The 20,163-nt window shown below is 49.1% G+C and overlaps 1 protein-coding gene across 2 annotated transcripts; it reads left to right on the top strand.

Moving 5' to 3' along the window:
• Nucleotides 1-557: 557 nt before the first annotated feature.
• On the top strand, nt 558-19,548 carry EIF3L (eukaryotic translation initiation factor 3 subunit L). 2 transcript variants are annotated; one of them, XM_075937140.2, is made up of 13 exons: nt 558-708; nt 886-934; nt 4,158-4,368; nt 7,047-7,126; nt 8,059-8,120; nt 10,807-10,876; nt 11,734-11,807; nt 12,826-12,997; nt 13,916-14,070; nt 15,173-15,343; nt 16,326-16,823; nt 18,319-18,399; nt 19,321-19,548. In XM_075937140.2, exons 1-13 carry the CDS (start codon nt 676-678, stop codon nt 19,357-19,359), a joined length of 1,695 nt encoding a protein of 564 aa, XP_075793255.2. In that variant the 5' UTR covers nt 558-675; the 3' UTR covers nt 19,360-19,548. The 2 variants fall into 2 exon arrangements, with proteins under 2 accessions (XP_075793255.2, XP_075793260.1); XM_075937145.2 differs by lacking the exons at nt 558-708; nt 886-934; nt 7,047-7,126.
• Nucleotides 19,549-20,163: the final 615 nt, after the last annotated feature.

The raw sequence follows: 20,163 nt of genomic DNA, 5'->3' as shown, positions 1-20,163 counted from the left end.
CCGTTACCCCAGATGCATCCTTCCTCCGTCACCCCAGTAACACCCGCCCACCCTGTCACTCCCAGGTACACCCTCCCCCCCAAACTCCAGTTACATCCGCCCATCACCCCAACATGCCCCGTCACCGCCAGCGACACCCCCCAGCCCGTTACCCCAGTTATACCCTTCCGACCGCACCCCAACATGACCCGTCACTCCCGGCTACACCCTCCCGCCCCAACACCCCAGCTACATCCGCTCATCACCCCGTCACCCCAGCTACACCTACCTGCCCGTCACCCCAAACTGGCCCGTCGTCCCAATTATACCCGCCCGCCCCGTCACCCCAACATGCCCCGTCACTCCAGCTACACCCGCCCCGTTTCCCCAACATGCTCTGTGATTCCCAGGTACACCTGCCTGTCACCCCAAGCTGGACTGTTACCCCAGATACGTCCTTCCGCCCCGTCACCCCGGCTACACCCGCCCGTCACCCCAACATGCTTCGTCGCCCCAGCCACACTCGCCCGCCCAGCCGAACGCTCCCCCTGCAGCCTTAGCCAAGCCCTGAGCCCGCCTCCCGCCGCAGAAGCCCCGCCCCTCCGCCTGGTGCGGCCGCTGCTGCTTCCGGCTCGCTACCGGAAGAAGCTGCCTTCCCGGCCTGAGCCTTTCCCCTGCCGCGTGCCGAGCCCCGCCATGGCCTACCCGGCCGAGGATTACGACACCGAGGTACCCGGCTCCCCCCCCCGGGACGCGGCAGCTTCCGCCCCAGGGCGCCCACGTGGTGGCCCGACCGGCAGCACCCGCCGCCGGCTGCTGAGTGAGGGACCCGGGCGGGGGGAGGGCCCGTCGCGTGGCTGAGCTCTCGGGTGACGCCCCCCCCCCTGCGTCTGTTTCTCCCCCCAGGCCTCCTACGACCCCTACACGTACCCGGGTGACTATGACACGCACACAGGTGAGTCCTGCGGCGCGGCCGGGCCAGGGCGCCGCGTTTTCCCTCCCTTGCCCCAGACCCCCCCGGCCAGACCCCTTCCAGCCCGCGTGTCCCTGAGCTAGAACTAGCCAAAGAGAGGACTGTCACGTGACTGCCTATCCAGCTTGTGGGAAGGTCTCACTCCACCCCCCCCCCCCGGTTGTTTCTCTGCCTTCTTGTGTGGGGTTTGTTGGTCGGAGGCCTGGCTCGCAACCTTTCCAGAGATCTGTGTCCCTTTCAGGAGTCTGATTTGTTTTGTGCACTCCCAACAAAGGGTGTTAAATGGCAGTTGTTTGGCTAATCGTTAGTCGATACAGTTTGTATCGATTACGTGATTCGTCGATAGGGACCATTCTGCAGAACCACAGAGGGAGTAGTTAAAAGAGCTGGCCTGAGACAGGACTGAGCAGTTCTGGCTTGTGCCAGCTGTGGGAACCACCTGCACCACAGCTCTGCATTTTAAATGTAGTAAGAGCCACCAGGACTGCTTGGCCCTGGCTCGTGTTGAGTCCAGCAGCCCCTGTTCGCAGCGGCCAGCCTTCTCCACTGAGAATGGGCTGGTGGCAGAGCAGCCTCTTTTCATGGCAGACAGGGCCGGCTGCAGCCACGGGCTGCTGCCAGAGCAGCCCCTGCATGCACCCAGCCCAGGCCACTGCAAACGGGCTGCTTGGTGGCAGCAGTCTCTGTCCGCAGAGGAGCCCAACTCCCCACTGGAACCCTGTGGACAAAGGCTGCTGCTGGAGCAGCCTCTGCCTGCAGTGAGCTTCATTTCCCCCCTCCCCCTGCCACTGCCTCTGATGGAGTGGGAGGCAAATGGGGTGGGGGGCAAATAGCACTGCAGAGACAGTGCTGGGGAGAATCAGCTCTTAAACTGGCTCTCCCCATTCCTGTCCCCCTGCTTTGGTGCCTCTAATAGAGGCAGCAGGGGGAGGGCGAGTAGCCGATACTCCAGGAGGGAATTTGGGTGAAGGAGGTGGTTGTAAGGATGTAAGCGACTAATTTACTATCTGATAAGCAAAAACTTATCGGATAGTTGATACATTAGTCGATTAGTCGCTCTCCCCACCCTCCCCCTTTGCTCCCTCTATCACAAAGAGGCAGCAGGCGGGAAGGGGGGAGAGGAGGAGGAGCTGTCTTAAAAGCCGGTTCCCCCCAGCTCCGTGGGTGAGGGCAGGGGCATAGTGGTGGTGTTCCAACTTTGAAATGTGCAAGAGTCCCTTCTGGGGCTCTTGTACATTTCAAAGATTGAAACACTGCGTGGAGCCTGGGACCAGTGGGGAGTCCCCCACTGACTCTGGGCTCCATGTGGGTACTTCCGCTACCCGCTAGGGCTCTTGTACATTTCAAAGTGGAGGTGCCTGCATGGAGCCCAGGGTCAGTAGGGGACTCCCAGCTGGCCCCGGGCTCCAGGTAACATTTCAATCTTTGAAATGCACAAGAGCCTCTACATTTCAAAGGTGGATCGCTACACTAGTCCTTATCGACTAATCAAATAGTCAATGGAAATCCTATTAACTATTTGATTAGTTAATTAATCAAAATTTAACATCCGTAAGTGGCTGACCTAAGGGGGGGACTGGAGTGCATGGGTTTGGGATGTGACATAGGTTAGAAGGGGATTGTGATCTAGGGCAGGAGATTGGGGTGCCAGATCTGGGAGTGGGTATGGGTGCAGGAGGAGAGCAAAGGATTTGGGACTGTTGATTGGGGGAGCAGAGGGTTGGGGAATAAGGGGCTGGAGTGCCAGAGGCAGGCGCTGGCCAGAAGACTTACCAGCTAGTAGCCAAACCAGTCTGCCTTCCTGCAGAGCTAAGGCTTGCAGATGTTAAAACTTTTTCTGGCCAGCCACTGTGTGCCTGGCCATGTGCTTGTATGAATAACTGAGCTGAGGAGAGGGGTCATAGTTTTTCTTGGCGGGCTGTTGTTCAATAGGCGGCTCCCATTGACAAGTTTGTGGCTAGAAACCGGTCAATGTGATTGTTCTGGGGCTGAGGGCAACTCCTGAAGCTTTCCCTCCTCCGCTTCAGTTTTGAAACAGAAATGGGACCCAGCGTTTCTCAGTGGTAAGCAGGGGAGCCTGCCTGGGGCTTCCCTACTGTCTCCCTGGGCCAGATCCAGTGTGGCCATATTTTGCCCAGGCTTGATCTAATGGTTAAGCAGCTAAGTGAAGTCTGGGAGGGGGACTGTTCCTGCCTGGCTGGAGCAAACCCCAGCCTGTGGGCTCCTACTTCCAGCCCTGCACTGGTGCTCGCTGCCAGCTCCTAGCCCCAACAGCCTCCAGTGGAGCAGCCCCTTCCTGTAGGGTGCTTGGTTCCCAATGAACAGAGGTTGCTCCAGATGCTGGAGCAGCCCCTGTACACAGCGAGCCCTCTGTGGGCTCGAGCAGCTCCCTTACCTGAAGCTGGTGGGGAGCTGCTCCAGACCCACTGGTTAAACGGTTAACCTTTCGCATCTCTAAAGCAGTGTTTCCCTAATGGTGTTCTACGGAACCCTGGGGTTCCTCCACAGAGTGAAAATAAAGGTTCCATTACAATAACGTTTTATGATTAAAACATTTTTTGTACACATTAAGTGTGATTTTTGTTTTTAAATATGTGCAATTAAACTAAATGTTAATTTAGCATTTGTTTATTATTATCCTTACTTATTTGTGGTCTACTTTTTGAGCTCCATATATTAGACTGTTGTTAGGGGTTCCGCAAAATTTTTTCGAGTTTAAAAGGGTTCTGTGGCCAAATAGCATTGGGAAACACTGCTCTAGAGGATACCTTTGGATAGAAAGTGGACATCCTCAGATTTGCAGGGCTCTAAATACAAATTTTGTATCCATATCTACAAAAATGAATGGTGGATATGCACATCCCCATGTACAGATGCAGATACCTGTGGATATAAAGTATGTTTGCAGGGCCCTATAGGTGAGTTTGTGACTCCTGGTGGAGAACTACTACTGTAAGGGGTGGGAATTCCAAGGGAAGGACCCTGACAAAGCAAGGTACTTCTTGAAATGTCACTCAGCTGTATTCTGCTGTCTTGGTATTGAAGAGGTGCCTTCATCTCGCTTTGTGGTTTGCTGGTTTGGGTCCCAGGTGCAGCTTGGTTATGATGTCTCTGGGCATGTCTCCAGGTTTTCTGATATTTTATTAAATTCAAGAAAGATATAGAGTTATGCTCATAAAACCGATGTTTCTCTTTTCTTGCTCAGGAGACCCCAAACAGGATCTAGCCTATGAACGCCAGTATGAGCAACAGACCTACCAGGTGATCCCTGAAGTGATCAAAAACTTCATCCAGTATTTTCATAAAACTGTCTCAGATCTGATTGATCAAAAGGTGTATGAGCTTCAGGCCAGCCGGGTCTCCAGTGATGTCATTGACCAGAAGGTGTATGAGATCCAAGATATCTATGAGAACAGGTATAAAATTATCCCTCACAGGGTGGGAATTGCTGTTGTAATTGCGCCTATGTTTTTTATATTTTTTTATTAAAGGGAGCATGGATCAGTTGCTTTGATCCAAATTTGGATTTTATTTAAAACGTAAACTGGTGGTATATTGGCTGAGAAGGAAGAAATCTTTTCACTTCCAGATTACTGGTTTGACTTAGGGATGGTTAAATATCAGTTAATTGAATAGTCGATTAACCTCGTGAATTCTTATCTGTTATTCACCTATTCTATAGTTCCCGGAGGTGGGACCGGCAGACAGTGTGCTCTGGCCCCACTCCTGAGAAGCCATCTCCCACTGCGCTTGCTGCCTCTATCAGAGGTAGCAGCGCAGGGTGCCAGGCAGGAGCTGGTCCACAATGGGAGCCAGTTTAAAAAACAGCTCCCCTTGCAGACCGGCAGCCTTGTCACTCCATACTGCTGCCTCTGATACAGATACAGCATCGTGGGGTGCAAGCAGTCCCTGTGCAGGAGGGGAGGGCTGAGCTTTTGGATCTCATGTGAGCTGAAACTGAGCCAGGCTGCCTGCCTGCCTGACTCCTAGTGCACTTTAAATGCAGAGATGTAGTGGGGGTAGTTCCGGGCTTGGCATGAGCCAGGACTGAGTCAGGCTGCTGGCCAGCCTGCTAAAAAAATGTACTGGCGGGGGTGAGAGGGGAATGCATGTAGTCTATAGCATTAACCAATAAGCTTTTACTTATCGGTTAATAGACTACACTATTACATCCCTAGTTTGACTCATGCCCAGGTCAGTAATAAAATTCATACCAAATGAATTTCAGTTCAGTTCATAATGTACAGATCACAAAGAAGAGCCCCCATTGGCACTAATTAATCCCCCTTGCTAATAAAATCAGCCCATGCCAAGGATCAAAGTGTAGCAATGGGTAACCTAGGCTAGTGAGTGGGCCACATGAAGCTATCCTTCATCTCAGTAGGCTGCAAGATTGCCGTAACCAAGGTGGTGTCCCAGGCTAGGGTAACTTAGCTAATTGTACTTGCATATCTAGAATTTGCAGGTTGTGCTGATCGAAATTTAGCAGTGCTTTAATTGGATGCAGAGGGAGTGCACAGTCAGTTGTGTGCAACCAACATGCTTCTGCTTTACATGCATTTCACTGTAGTAATACAGTACGAAAAAAACCTACATGAATGGAAACCAGTGGAAACTGGCAATCCTGTGTGTGAGCAACAGTAAACAAAATGTCTCATGGGCCACATGCAGAGCCCCGATGGGCTGAGGTTGCCCACTGCTTTCATAGAGTCTGACTTTTTTCTAGAAATGGTCCCTCCAGCTCATGGCTTGATCACACTGGCACAGATAATATATCAAACAAGTCTGCACAGCTTCTGTGTGTTAAGGATAAAAGAGAACTTCAGTTTCTACATTGGTTGAACTGGTCCCTCTCATGTACATTAGATTAATGTAGAAATCGGTGTGTGGAAATAGTTTTGATCTAACAAGACACGTTTTCATGATTGGCAGTCTTTAACCCCATCCCTCTTTCACTGATAAATTAATAGTTTAAGTTGTGTAGTCCCTTTACTAAAGATGCCTCTGACTTTTTCTGGGAGGATCCTGTGTGCTGCAATCTAGCCCTAGAGACTACAACTCCCATGAGCCCTTCAGAAAACTAGGGAAACAGGGCTTGTCCAGTCATGTTGAGAGAGGGGCTCGGCAGTCTGGGGCTCTCCATTTTGGGAGAGTGAAGCCAGGCTGCTGTGGAGGAACCTTATCCAGTCCAGGAGCTGTTGTGTTGCAGCTACAGTCTAGGACTGAGAGCCTGCGGGGCTTGGATCTAGCAGGCTGCTTCAAGGGCTGCTGATTATCCTAGAGGGGAGAAACTCTGACTGCCTTTAGCTGCGAAGGGCTGTGCACACAGAAGGAGGCTGTAAGTAAATGGGCTCTTTGGGAAAGTGCTGCCTGGGACAGATGTCAGAGCTATAGACTAATTCTGGGTCCAGAGAGGCAGAGTGTCCAGCCCAGTGTACCAGAGCTGTTGGCATTTGTTGGAGCCTGCTCCAGTGGCTGAGGGATTTTGTAGCTGGATGCTCAGCTTGGACTAACACACACAGAACCTACATAGAACCTCCATTCCAGCTGTAGACCTTTCAAACGTGCCCACGCAAGCATCTGGGACTCTGAGTCCAGAGGAGTGCACACTCTGGGGTGGGATAAATGATGGCAGTGCAAATGTCAGATAGATAAGTTCCTATTATTTTCTGTGTACTTAATTTTATTCACTGTTAATCTGTTAAACCCTGTTTCTTTAAGTTGTTAAGTAAACGTGTTAATTTTAATGTAATCAATTAGATGTGTATTATTTATCATTTATAATTGTTGTCCTGGAGTTAGATCCAGATTATTGTTGGAATAATTTTATTCCTGGAGGCTCCCAAGGCACACCATTAAGTGTGTACAGGGCCAGCCAGGTGGAGGCATCGCCATCGTATATTCTTTGAGCCAGGGACTGCAGCAAGGGGGTGGATAGGAAATCCCCCAAAACATCACCACCACTGGGGTACTCAGGATCTCCTTTTATGTTAAAACCATTAGGTGCCCAGGCACACCTGTGAGTGTGACTTGCTCCTGAGTGACCTAGGGAGGAAAAAGGGGTTTATATTTATAATCTCTGGTTTTTTTACAGCTGGACCAAACTGACTGAAAGGTTCTTTAAGAACACCCCTTGGCCAGAGGCAGAGGCCATTGCACCACAGGTTGGAAACGGTAGGTACTTTGTTTATTGGAGAAAAACAAACTACTTTTCTGTAGAAGTAGACCCAGCTGATATTTCTGTCCTGTTTCTTTATTACACACCCACCCACTAGCTGTAACTGACCTGTTTGGCACTCTTGAAAGCTGACAGGCCAAGAACTGAATGAGATCTAGGGATGTTAGTGTGTAGTCGTGATGCTTACCGATTCTGGTTAACTGGTGGGGGCTGAAGCAACTCCCCGCCTGCCATGAGCAGGGGGTGCTCCAGCCTTGCTGGACCTGTTGCAGAAAGGATCTGCTCCAGTTGTCTGGAGAACACTTTGCCTGCAGCTGGAGTGGGGAGGGAGCTGCTTAGCTCAGTGGCTGGCAGCGGGGAAGGCTGGTCCAGCCCAACCAGGCTGAAGCACCCCCACCAATCACCCCTTTACTCAGTTAACCAGTTAAACAATAAATTTAACCTGTTAACCAATTACATGGGATTTTACATCCCTAGTTGGGCACTGCTGGCTTTGCAGGGTTGAGATATATGCATTGGAGCTGAATTCTGTGGTGAAGGCAAATCCACAAATCTTCAGGAGGCTTGGGGAGCTGCACACAGTTCCTGTGGCCATATGTTTCTGGAGCAGCCAAAGAAAAATGGTGGGAAAGTGGCTTTCAAAGAATTTTCCATTGCTTTATCCACAACAGCTTGTCTATAATTGACAGTGGGAGTGAATCCAAGGCCATGCAGCTTTCCCTATGCCCTCTGCTCCTTTCTTCTGTCCCGTGTCCCCAAAGGTGGGGAGCATGAGTTCTTAAATGTTTTCCCAACTCAAGCCCCACAGGCAGTCCCCTTGCTCCACTTTCACTTATTGCAGTAGGGGGAAGTCCACCTTTGTACCTGAAATGTCTTGCTATGTTGACCACTCGGGCAAAGATATATCCAGTTCTGCCATTTCTTCCAGATGCTGTCTTCCTGATTCTGTACAAGGAGCTGTACTACAGACACATCTATGCCAAAGTCAGTGTAAGTATTTGCCTATGCGGTTCAGCTGATTACATGCTGGCTTTCCTGTGGCTGTTTTCTGTAAAACGTGGTCTCTCTTCCCTGGACTACCTTGTCTGTGATTGAAATAACTCCTGCAGAATGAATCTGTTCATGCTTCTGATATGCCGTCATGTGGTCTTGATGGGATCTTGAGAAACTGGGACAGGTTTATGATTGGTAACACCTCTTTTGAGCTCTGATATTTTAAGAATTGATCAACTATCCCCGTCAAGGTTTGTAATCTAGCTCTACTTCTTGCTAGCAATTACTTGCACAAAATTAATCATAATTTGTTCATATAAGAAGACAAGGTCTTCTCTGAGAAGTTTGATATACATTAGGGAATATACCTTGGTCAGGCACAGGGTCAGTCTCTTTGTTTTGTAGCTTCCGTGGGTAGCCGAGTTAGTCTGTTACAGAAAAAAACAACAGGTGGTCTGGTAGCACTTTATAGACTAACAAAACATGTAGATGATATCTTGAGCTTTTGTGGGCACAGCCCACTTCTTCAGATGACTGGAGTTATGAGTTTGGGATATGAAAATTTGAAATAAATAGGAAAGGGGAAGGGGAGGAGGGAAAGAAAGAAAAAGGGAGGGAGGTGGGAGACAGAGCATCATTTAGTATCTGGAGAATGGGTACTTAAACCTAAGTAGATAAAAATCAAAGTCAATAAATAGATTCCCAAGACAGGAAGGATACCACTCAGAGAGGTGTTTTGTGTTTGTGCATGGCGTAGTTCCTAGGTGCTGTGTTCATACAAATGACATGTGATTATTGTGGTGGGTGAATTGAGGAAACAAGAGACAATTGGATTCTATCCTTGACAGAGCTGTAATTCCAAGAGAAGTGTACAGGCAGTCCCCGAGTTACGTGGATCCGACTTATGTTGGATCCGCACTTACGAATGGGGCTTTCTCGCCCCGGAACTCACAAGCGGCGGGACCACCCAGACGCGCAGTGGTCCCGCCACCACGTCCTCCGGGGCAAGAAAAGCTGCTCCGGGTGTCCCTGGTCTGCTGGGGGGGTCCCCAGCAGACCAGGGACACCCCGAGCAAAGCCGCAGAGGTGGCGGGGTCCCGCGCCTCCAAGGCTTTGCTCCGGTGCAAAGCCGCAGAGGCGCGGAACCCTGCCACCTCTGCGGCTTTGCTCCAGGTGTCCCTGGTCTCGGGGTGTCCGCAGGCTTTGCTCCAGGTCTCCCTGGTCTGCTGGGGGGGGGGGGCAGCTAGTGCGCCCTCCCCTCCCCGCAGCAGACCAGGCTTTTGTTGTGGACGCCTGGGGTAGAGCAGCTGGGGTGCTGCCGGGTTGGTCCTGGGGGGACCTACCCGGCAGCGCCCCAGCTGTTCTGTCCCAGGCTCCAGATTCAGCCGCTGTTGAAACTGATCAGTGGCTGATTCCAGGAAGCTGGGGGCAGAGCAATTCTGCCTCCAGCTTCCTGTAGTCAGCCCCTGGTCAGTTTCAGCAGCAGCGGCTGAATCTGGAGCCAGTTCCGAGTTACGTACAAATTCAACTTAAGAACAAACCTACAGTCCCTATCTTGTACATAACCCGGGGACTGCCTGTAGTTTGTGTTGTGTTTTTTATTCCACAGGCGGGGCTGCTGCAGCACACCACCACTAGTCTCCACTACAGTGCTTCTTATACCCCTGCCTGCGGGATCCCAGTTAACTGGTTAAATGTACTGTTTAACTGGTTAACTTTTTAAATAGGATTTTACATCTCTAGAAGTAGATTGTGCAGGGGAGCAGATTTTTACTGGAGTAGCAGAATGAATCTCAAACTACGGCCTGTGGCATTCTTCAGAAAGAAACAGAGAGGGATCGGAGTGTTGGAAAGGGGGTGCTTCCCTGACACACTTGCTCATTTTACAGAGTTGTCAAAAATGAACCCCCTGACCTACTGTGGAAAGGAAGAATTTACAGATTTTTTTTCAAGATTTTGCATGTGAGGGGAGAAGGACAGAGAGCTCTTGAAGTTAACCTGAATATCTTGAGTCTAGTGGTGATAGAGGAGGGTGTGTTAGGAGAAAAGGTGAGAAGTTCCATTTGTGAGATCTTTAGTTGGGAAAACGGCAGACCATTTCAGAGGGGCTAATTGCACATGAGTCAAGGCCTCAGGCAGACTTGCTGGGCCCCTGGGCAAGGTGTGTGTGTAAGTGGGGAGTGAGGCCTCTGTTCCTGGAAGGGGTAGGGCATCAGGTGGAAGGGGTGAGGCTGGGGGGCTGGCCTCCTGCCTGTTGAGCACCGCTTGGGGCTCCAGTGGCAATTTTAAAGAGTCCAAGGCTCCCAATGTTACTGCCACAGTGGCTGTGGCAGCTGGGAGCCCTGGGACTTTTTAAATAGCTGATCCCCCGGCCAGCTGCTCCTTTCACTCCTCCCCTCAGCAGGCCTTACATGAGAAGTCAGGCTGATTCCACTTTCTGACAGTGGTATGCTGTGTGGTGGTTGTGGAGCATATAATTGTCTTGGTTGAGTATAAAGATATTGGTCGCTCTACCATCAGTGAAAGTGCGCCTCAGCTTCTATAAATTTTGACTGCCCAAAAGGCATGATAGTGGCCCTGAACCCATTCCTGCCACCTGTGGAACCATGGGCAGTTTACAGGTGAGTGAAGCTAAGCAGATTGTACTGACTTCTCTATTCTCTCTCTTCCTTTTTCATTAAAGGGTGGCCCCTCTTTGGAGCAGAGATTTGAGTCTTATTACAACTACTGCAATCTCTTCAACTACATCCTCAGTGAGTTATTACGATCCTCTTATCGGTGTGAATTTTTGTGGGGAGGGGAAAAGCAGAAGCTCTGTTGATTGATTGTAGAGGAATTCCATGGTCTTATCTAAGGTAAGAAATTGTGGAACTGGTAGCACTTCACGTCTATCCATCTGAAAATACAAACAATTCCAAATCCTGTCCGAACTGCTCTGAGCAAAAGTAAACAATTGGCCACCTTGAGGTCTGCAAATGATAGGTGAGTTATTGGAGGTGTCTTCTCCTCTTGCTGTATAGGGAAAAAAAATTAAAACTAAACCAAACCTCACTGAGGCTGTGAGCAAAGAGGGTGAAAGATAGAAAGTCACCCATTTGTGAGAGCCTCTTGCACTTATTACTCTATAGTAAGTGTATCAATAACAGTGCTATGCCTGTTTATCCATTTGGGATTTGAGAGGCTGCTAGAGAGTACTTGACCTTGAACGGGAATAATCTGGGATAGGAGAGTGAGATATTTTTTTTTGCATTAGATTGTATTAAGTTTTCAGTGTCTTACAACCCTCTGTTTTGTCACCGACTAGATGGAGTGCCAGAGCTTGCCAGTTGAGAAACAATGCTGTAGTAGAATATTTAGTAATCAGATACCAAAAGCTGGTCTTTTAAGTCATGAATCCCTTAGCTGCATTTTCCTCAGACAAGGAAGCAGGGGATGCTGCCAGAGCTATTGCATCATCTCTTTTTGTTGGGAGCCTTTCTCAACTGGAGAGTTCTGCTCTGTCTCCATCCTTGAAGGGGAAGGTTACCATGATGCCCATATTTTCACTGCAGCTTTGTCTCGCTGTCATCCTTTCCCTTGCTTGTGGGTGATCACCAGTGTTCTCCTACAGATGCTGATGGCCCTGCCCCCCTGGAACTGCCCAATCAGTGGCTTTGGGATATCATTGATGAATTCATCTACCAGGTATGTAGCCTATTGCCAGGCCTTTACATAGCTTCATTGCTTAAGGCTGTTCAATTCTCTGTCATTCCCTCTTCTATCCCCCATAGTTCCTGTAGCTGATATCTCATATGTGGCATATCCAAAGGTGTGCTCAGATCTGAGGTCCAGAGGAAGGAAAGACCTTAACCTTTTCTCAAGTTATAACAATTCCTTCACATTATTACAGGCTATTTGGGGAACATTGGCATTTTTGCTCACATTTCCATTTGAAGTTCCTGCATCTTAGCTTCTTTCTCTAAAGTGCACCTGCCCCCGACCCAACCTCTCCCCCATCTAGATTATGGGAAGCTGCCTGGCTAAAATCATCTAGAGTTACAAAGAACTTGTTGGCATGTTCAGCTACTCTAGCCAACCAGTGCAGGGTTTTCCTATATATTGTATGTTTCCCACTTTTACGTTTCTATCGATGGTGTTTGTACCACTTCTAGTTAGAAAAATCTCCAAGTTCACCCATACAGAACAATATAACTGGTCCACAGTGTGAAAACTTGTCAGGAAACATTTTCTGATACCATCTGAAATATCCCTTATTATCCCCCTTCTTTCAGTCCATCAGTCTGTCCTCCCAGATCTTAAATTACTTTTGTTTCTCTGAATTCCCTTGTTTGATTTTTTGGTGTGAAGATGCCTGGCATTGATCATGTTATCTTGTCAAGTTCATGTGGAAAGGGACTGTCACCTCCTTGCTGTGAGCCTCTTTCTCACTTCCACTTCAGTCATGTCTCATTGGGTCTTTAGTGATGCTGATTTCTAGATTCTCGCTTATGCTCAGTATCTGGGCTTTGCATTGTTCTTGCCCTAGGTGCATTGTGTTTGTGTAACTTGTCATCTTGACCTGCTAAGTAATAGTTCAGATTAAGTTGCCTTTGTAACCTGTGGCTTCCTGAACTTCATATGATAGAACCATAGAGCTGGGCTTTAGATGAGAATTTCTATGCTAGTTCCTCATCTGCTTGGGTGTCTTTTCCTTTTCCCATAGTTCCAGTCATTCAGCCAGTACCGCTGCAAAACTGCTAAGAAGTCTGAAGAAGAAATTGATTTCCTTCGGTCGAACCCCAAGATCTGGAATGTCCACAGTGTCCTCAATGTGCTGCACTCCCTGGTGGATAAGTCCAACATCAACCGACAGCTAGAGGTCTACACCAGTGGAGGTGAGTGGTCAGGGTTCCCAAGTATGCTGCCTAAGCCAAGGGCAGTGGTCAAAAGGAAAGGGACCTTAGGAATGGGTAACAAAGTCTTTCTTCTGGAAAGTACTGGGTCTGGTCTGAGAGTGGCTGGGGGCTATTCTGTGAAATGAGCTGAGATGTCTCAATGGTACTTACAAGAAAACCCCCCAATCTTCCACAAGCAACAGTAATTGGCCCTATTCTTGGCAGCTTCAGCTTCAAGGCCCAGGATTGAGTGGGCCTGAGATACCACTTGCTTCTCATCCAAGCATAAGTGGCAGGTCTGTATATGCTTACACTGCTGCTGATTGTGCTGAGAGGAGAGTGCTGTCTGTCCTGAACTTCTCATCAGCACCAAACTCATGCTAAAAATAGCAACAAGCAAGTGCTGTCTGGACTTCTCATGTTGAGCTGTCTGTGTCCCAAGTACAGATCAGAGAAGGCAAATGTACATTGCAGTGCTGCTCTTTGCTGCATGGATGAGATTACAACATATTAAAAATCAGGATAAATCCTTGTTTGTGCCCCTTGGTTTCCTATTGGTTTCAGTGACCGGTTAATTAAACCCTTAGTTTTGGCAAGTATTACTATGGGAAGAGATAATTATTTGATGTTGATTGGGAAGCAGCACGGAAAGAATGCTGAAGGCTGCATCTTCTGACTTGCCTACTCCTGTGTTGTCCAGGGGGCCAAAATAAATGAGGGGTGAGGAGAGCCTATTCCTTCTCAGGGGAGTCAACAGCCTCCCTGGGGTCCCTGGCAAGGTGTGGGTAGTGGTGTGGCCTTAGGTGGAAAGGGTGGGAACAGGACAGCCAGCCCTTAGAGAGCTCTCCCCATTCCACCCCCGTCATGTCAGCGGGTCTGTTCCTCCTGTAGGCAGTGTGAGACTTCCTTTCTTTCTAGGTGATCCTGAGAGTGTGGCTGGAGAGTATGGTCGTCACTCGCTCTATAAGATGTTGGGCTACTTCAGTCTTGTGGGGCTGCTGCGCCTCCATTCTCTGCTGGGGGATTACTACCAGGCCATAAAGGTTCTGGAGAACATTGAACTCAACAAGAAGGTATTAAGACACCGACTGTAAATGCTCCCTTCTGGGTTTAGAGTGCCTGTATTTGAAAGGACAGCAAATGCTATCTAAAGGAGTCATCACAACGAGCTGCCCAGCTACGGAGCTAGTCATTCCTGCTCTGAATATTGGGTGGGGTTGTTTGCTTTCACAGACATTTGGAGCCAAAATCAGTGTAATGCAGCACTTAGTGCAAATCCTACACACAAAGGTGTCCCTTCATGGCTGCTGTGGCTGTTCTAGCAGGCATACGTGTTGTTGGGTGTTTGCTTTCTGAAGTCTAGTTTGTGGTTTCATGCTGAGGGGAATGTTGATTGCAGCACTATAAACCAAAGTGATGTTGCATTTCTAGTTGAGCTGGATAGCATCTGTTTTCAACACTATGGCATCCTGGTCCGATATTGAGTGGTTGCTGCTTCCCTGCTGGTATCAACCATTCTACCCCACATATCTAATGTTTACTTTAGGCTCGTGCACCCCCTGTGATAGTTGTGGCTAAGGCAGCCTAGCTGCACCATCAGGATGATCACTGGATTGGTCTGGAATACTGCATGGTATCCATCAGTGTGCTTGTACTCAGGGTGTGGAATGGGCTTCTTAAACAGCTTGCTACGAGGGACTGCGCACACTTTACAGTGTATGGAATTCTAGTGACTGAGCCCGAGGCATATTACTGGTAGGAAGGTGTTCATGTAGGATGTGTTTAGTGTGCTACACAGGTAAAACTAGCATATATGGGATGAAACGAAGCTGAATCCAGTGATGTTTGTTAACCTGTAAATAATCTGTCCAGGCAAGGGAGAGAACTTCTGAACATTAGTGTAGACAAGGAGAGATCAATATAGGGCTGGCAACCATACTCCATTGCCAGGGAGATGGAAATGAGCTGTTAGATCATCCCATCTGTCTTCTGTGATAGATTTCTCACTCCCCTACATGGGAAACAGAGGGCAGCAGATCAACCTTCTTCTTCCTCTATGGTAGGACTGGTTTGCAGACTGATGTAGATGGGTCACCTGAAGGAAAGAGGTGGTTAAAGGATGTTGGGGAGATGTCTGTTTTAGCTTTACATGTCTGGGTGTGTCTTCCTCCCCAGAGCATGTATTCCCGGGTGCCAGAGTGCCAGGTCACTACCTATTACTATGTGGGCTTTGCATACCTTATGATGCGGCGTTACCAGGATGCCATCCGGGTCTTCGCCAACATTCTCCTTTACATCCAGAGGACAAAGAGCATGTTTCAGAGGACTACCTACAAGTATGAGATGGTAAGTTAGGAAGGGAGGCCAATGCACTATTCTTCTCTTATCATCCTTGCCCTCACTGCTGCTGCTGCTAGTGTTGATCACTTTGCCCTTAACCTTCTGTCTTCCCTTGGCTTGTGTGGTAATGTTCTTTCTGCGTCTCCATGGTTGAATCATTGACCTTCCCAGACCCACAGAATTCAATCTACAGAACCCCTTCTTCTCTGTCTACATGCTATCTCTGGGCAACTTTATCCACTTAAATATTTTTAGTTCCATCTTCTTGCTGACAAGTATCAGAGGGGTAGCCGTGTTAGTCTGAATCTGCAAAAGCGGCGAGGAGTCCTGTGGCACCTTATAGACTAACTGAAGTGTAGGAGCATAAGCTTTCGTGGGCAAAGACCCACTTCAAAGACATGCATCTGACGAAGTGGGTCTTTGCCCACGAAAGCTTATGCTCCTACACTTCAGTTAGTCTATAAGGTGCCACAGGACTCTTCGTCCCTTCTTGCTGACAGTTCACCAGTCTGCATTGCCATTTCTGACCTGTCTCTTTCCATCCAATCCTGCATTTCAGCCTTTCTCAGTTCTTGGATATCTCGCTGTTGAACCCAGGCATTTCCCTTTTGTCTTAATTCCTACTCTCCTGTTCTTTCACTGTTGACAACCCTAGGTTCTGCATCCTGATAGATCAATCATTTGACTTCTCCCTCTCACTCCTCATGTATCCAGATTCTACTGTTCTGGCCTTGGCTTCATGTGGTGCTGCCGCTTTAAAGCACCCTCTCCTCTTCCTCCCCCGCCCCTTGCTGCCTCTTTCTGATAGAGGTGGGGGGGAGAAGAGGGAGAAGTGACTAGTCATTCACATCCCTACTCACCACATTGTGTCTTGGATTATAAACACTTTTGGGAAAGGGCATGTGTCTGTACTATGTGGCACCCATGTCTCTTCTGGGTGCTGTAAAATAACAGAGGGATGGCATCTAATGACTCTTCTCTGTCTCAGATCAACAAGCAGAATGAGCAGATGCATGCCCTTCTGGCCATTGCCCTCACCATGTACCCCATGCGAATAGATGAGAGCATCCACCTACAGCTAAGGGAGAAGTATGGGGACAAGATGCTGCGCATGCAGAAGGGTGACCCACAGGTGTATGAGGAACTCTTCAGCTACGCCTGCCCCAAATTCCTCTCCCCCGTGGTTCCCAACTATGACAATGTGCATCCTAACTACCACAAGGAGCCTTTCCTGCAGCAGTTGAAAGTATTTGCCGATGAGGTACAGCAGCAGGCCCAGCTGTCCACCATCCGCAGCTTCCTGAAGCTCTACACCACCATGCCTGTGGCCAAGCTTGCTGGCTTCCTGGACCTCACAGAGCAGGAGTTTCGCATACAGCTGCTAGTCTTCAAGCATAAGATGAAGAACCTGGTTTGGACCAGCGGCATCTCAGCCTTGGATGGGGAGTTCCAGTCAGCCTCTGAGGTTGATTTCTACATTGACAAGGTCGGTCTCTGTCTTTTTTCCTTTGCCCCAGACCTGTGAAACTGTGATCAAAATTCATATCCGTCTATGGGATACATGACTTCTCTCATTTCATATTCGTAATTATGATCTCATTCTCAGACTGGGTTCAGAGTACTGTGTGAAGCCAGAGTTTGCTGCTCAACAGTGTCATTAATGGAGAGGTGGCTGTGTGCCTGGGCAAGCTCTTTGCCTTCCTTTGGCCCATGCCACTAGAAACACATCAGATCTCTTTGCCTGAGTAAATAGATCCCCAATATTCCTGTTCCAGAGTGGGGGAGCCCTCTCCCTCTCGCTGATCCTGGACAGGAAATGTTTCAATAATAGCTCAAGACTTCAACTTAAATGCAGTGTCTGGAATTGGCCAGCTTTCAGTGCCTGCCCTGCCTATCTCATTTCACCAACAGTGGGAGTCATGCTTGGCCATGCTCTGTTACAAAATAAGCCGTTCGCTCTACCCACCCTCAGTTCTTAGCTAGGACATGCTGTGTTGGAAATCTGGACCAAAAAAGGATCCAACTGCAGCTTTTTCTCTGAAGCTCAAGGCTAGCAGGTGCCCACAGGAAGAGAAAAAAGTCCTTCCTACTGTTGAAGCAAAAGCCTCACTCAGTTTACGCGGCTAAACAGACAGTTTTATTGGCCAATAAAAGCAAAGTGAGCTAAACGTGGTCCCAGCAAAGCCGGGCCCAGTGAAGCTGCTTAATACAATCAATCCTAGTATCTTTATATCCTTGACCAAACAGCCTGACGTCAGGGAATCCAATTACAGAAGTCATCCATTAAGCTAGGAAAAATAAAGCCTTGTCAACAAGATGGCGGACAGGTACGAGGGAGTACCTCTGCTATCTAAACCAGCCCAATTAACACATTCCAATAGCACATCTGTCTTGGCCTGGCACATGGGGTGATAGAAAGGTCACTCTAGTCTACCTGCAAAGGCAAAAAACTGAAATGGTTTCTGTTATACAAGATGGCTTCTAGCTAAACATAAAAATGGTTTCTACACTACTATGTGGTGAGGGCCTCCAGGTCCATTACCATTTGGCTCATTAAAGAAGATTCCCTCTTCCCTGCCTGAATCTTGTCACGGAGCCTAGTGGGTAGAAAGGAATAAGGATTGTCACTTCTAGCCTCTTGGACCTTGAGTTAGCCTTCTCCCTGCCAGATCTGGTTCTTGCCTTGTGTGGCCTACCCACCCCAACCAGTAGAACTGCCATTTGTCTCCCTAGGATTAAAGAAGCATTAACAGGAGCCCTGCTCCTTAGCTGCTGCAAGTGGGAGGCAGAGTGTGAACCAGCTCTTGCAGGGAAAGGCTACTTTGAAAGGCCTGATTGCTGTGACTTAGTTCTAAGGGCAGTGGAGGGGTATCTCTGACATGGATCTTGAGCCTTGGTGGATCCTTTTCCCCCAGTACTGCTGCTGTGTACCCCACCATTAACTCTGCCCATTTCCTGACTGCACCATGTTCTCTCGGCAGGACATGATCCACATTGCGGACACAAAGGTCGCTCGGCGCTATGGGGACTTCTTCATCCGCCAAATCCACAAGTTTGAGGAGGTGAGCTCTGGGTAGCTAGGGCAGGGGACTCGGATCAATTCCTGATGGGAAGTCAGGGGAAGGTTTAGGACTCTTTGGAGAGTGGGGCAGATGTCAGTGCAGAGAAGGGAGGTTTCTGTGCGATGACCCAACAGCTGAAATGTTTCCATTCAGTGACTCACCAAAGCTATTAGGAAGACTGCAGGAACCTCCCTTAGAGCTTAACAAAGCCTGTATTCTAAACAGCCAGATGGTGACCTTTGAGGGAAGGACGTACTCCTCTGTTGTGTCCCAGCATGATCACTGTCTTGGCTGCAAAATGGGAGGGGAAGGAATTAAGTCAAGTCATTTAGTGGCGCCACTAGAGAGAGCAGGAATTATCTGCTCTGACCGGTAAAGAGACCATTTCAAGCTATTTATTCCCCGTTGTGGTGGTCTCCCACATTGTTCTGCTATGTTTTTCTGCCACCTCATGGGGGCTCAAATTCAACAGAGGAGACAGCTAACAGATTTCCATTAGGAATGCCAGTGGGAATCCATTATGTTCCCCATCCTCTGTAGGGCAGGAAGGGCCCTTCTGAAGGCCTGGAGCCTGCTGCTGGAGCAGCTTTATAGCAAGGACCAGAACATGCAGTTTCTGCCCCATTCTACCAGCAGGGGCCACTGCAGGACCAGTCATATCCAAGTGCTCATTGCAGAGAGAATGTCAACTGTAATAGAAGCAGGTCACCCCATTCCTTGCCCCGTCCTTTATACCTTCTCATCCTGGCTCTCCCCCGTTACAGCATGAGGAGGTTTTTACTATTTCCCCTCCTTACTGTTAACAAACACTTACTGCTGGCTCAGGGCATTTGCGCATTTGGATGTGGGAGTGCTTGGAAAGGTGTGTTCCCCCCTCCCCCCAACTCCCCTCTCTGGAACAGGCTGTTTCTTTTCTTTCAGCTGAATCGAACTCTGAAGAAGATGGGCCAGAGACCCTGAAATGTCTACTCACTGTCACCAGGCCGACCGGCAATGAGGAGGGAAAATTATTGTATTTGCTGCAGGGTGGGAGATTAAGAATTCTGGCATTTTTGGACTCTCTTGTAGTGCTGAAGTGTCCTCTAGGCAAGCTGCTCAGCTCACAATACCACAAAGGACTGAGATTAACTAATAAACAATTGAGTTCTTCCCCTGTGTTTTCAGTACCAGAGACAAACTGCTCTTTAGGAAGAGGGATGGCTGAATTCTTGGGCTGCTATCAATGTGTTCCCTTTCTCACAGCCTTCCCTCTAGGCAACAAGGGTAGGGGACAGGCCACTTCCCTGCTTTCTAAAACTCCTATGAACACCAAGAATCCAGAATACTGTAGGATTAGTAGATAGACAGGGGTACGCTGATCAGACATCCTGATTTTTCCGGGACAGTCCTGAATTTAAATATTCTGTCCCAGTGTCCCCATCAAGTAGTGAAGTGTCCTGGAAAGCCCTGCCTGACATTTCACTACTTGATGGGGACATCGGCTTGTGGGAAGAAGTGATGGATCTCAGCAGCTTCCTCCCTTCACCACTGCCCCAGGAGGGCACGTAGGCAGCTCCATTGGATCTTTGCTGGTGGGCAGCCAGGCAGGCTTCCGGTAGCATGCGACCCCTCTCTCCCTCCCCACCCCCCTTCCCTGAAGGGACCGCCTATGCCACGCAGGGTCCTGGTCTGGCGGCGGCACCTCCTCCTCCTCCTCTGGGCCACTTGTTAGTACAGTGGCTGCTGCTGCCACTGCTGTGGGGCTGGGTGGAGCCACTCCTGGGC

The sequence above is a fragment of the Pelodiscus sinensis genome, chromosome 1 (genome assembly GCF_052426305.1).
Source record: "Pelodiscus sinensis isolate ZL-2025 chromosome 1, ASM5242630v1, whole genome shotgun sequence".
Taxonomy (NCBI): domain Eukaryota; kingdom Metazoa; phylum Chordata; order Testudines; family Trionychidae; genus Pelodiscus; species Pelodiscus sinensis.
The sequence above is the reverse complement of the archived record's forward strand: the minus strand, read 5'-3'. Positions and strand labels throughout refer to the sequence as shown.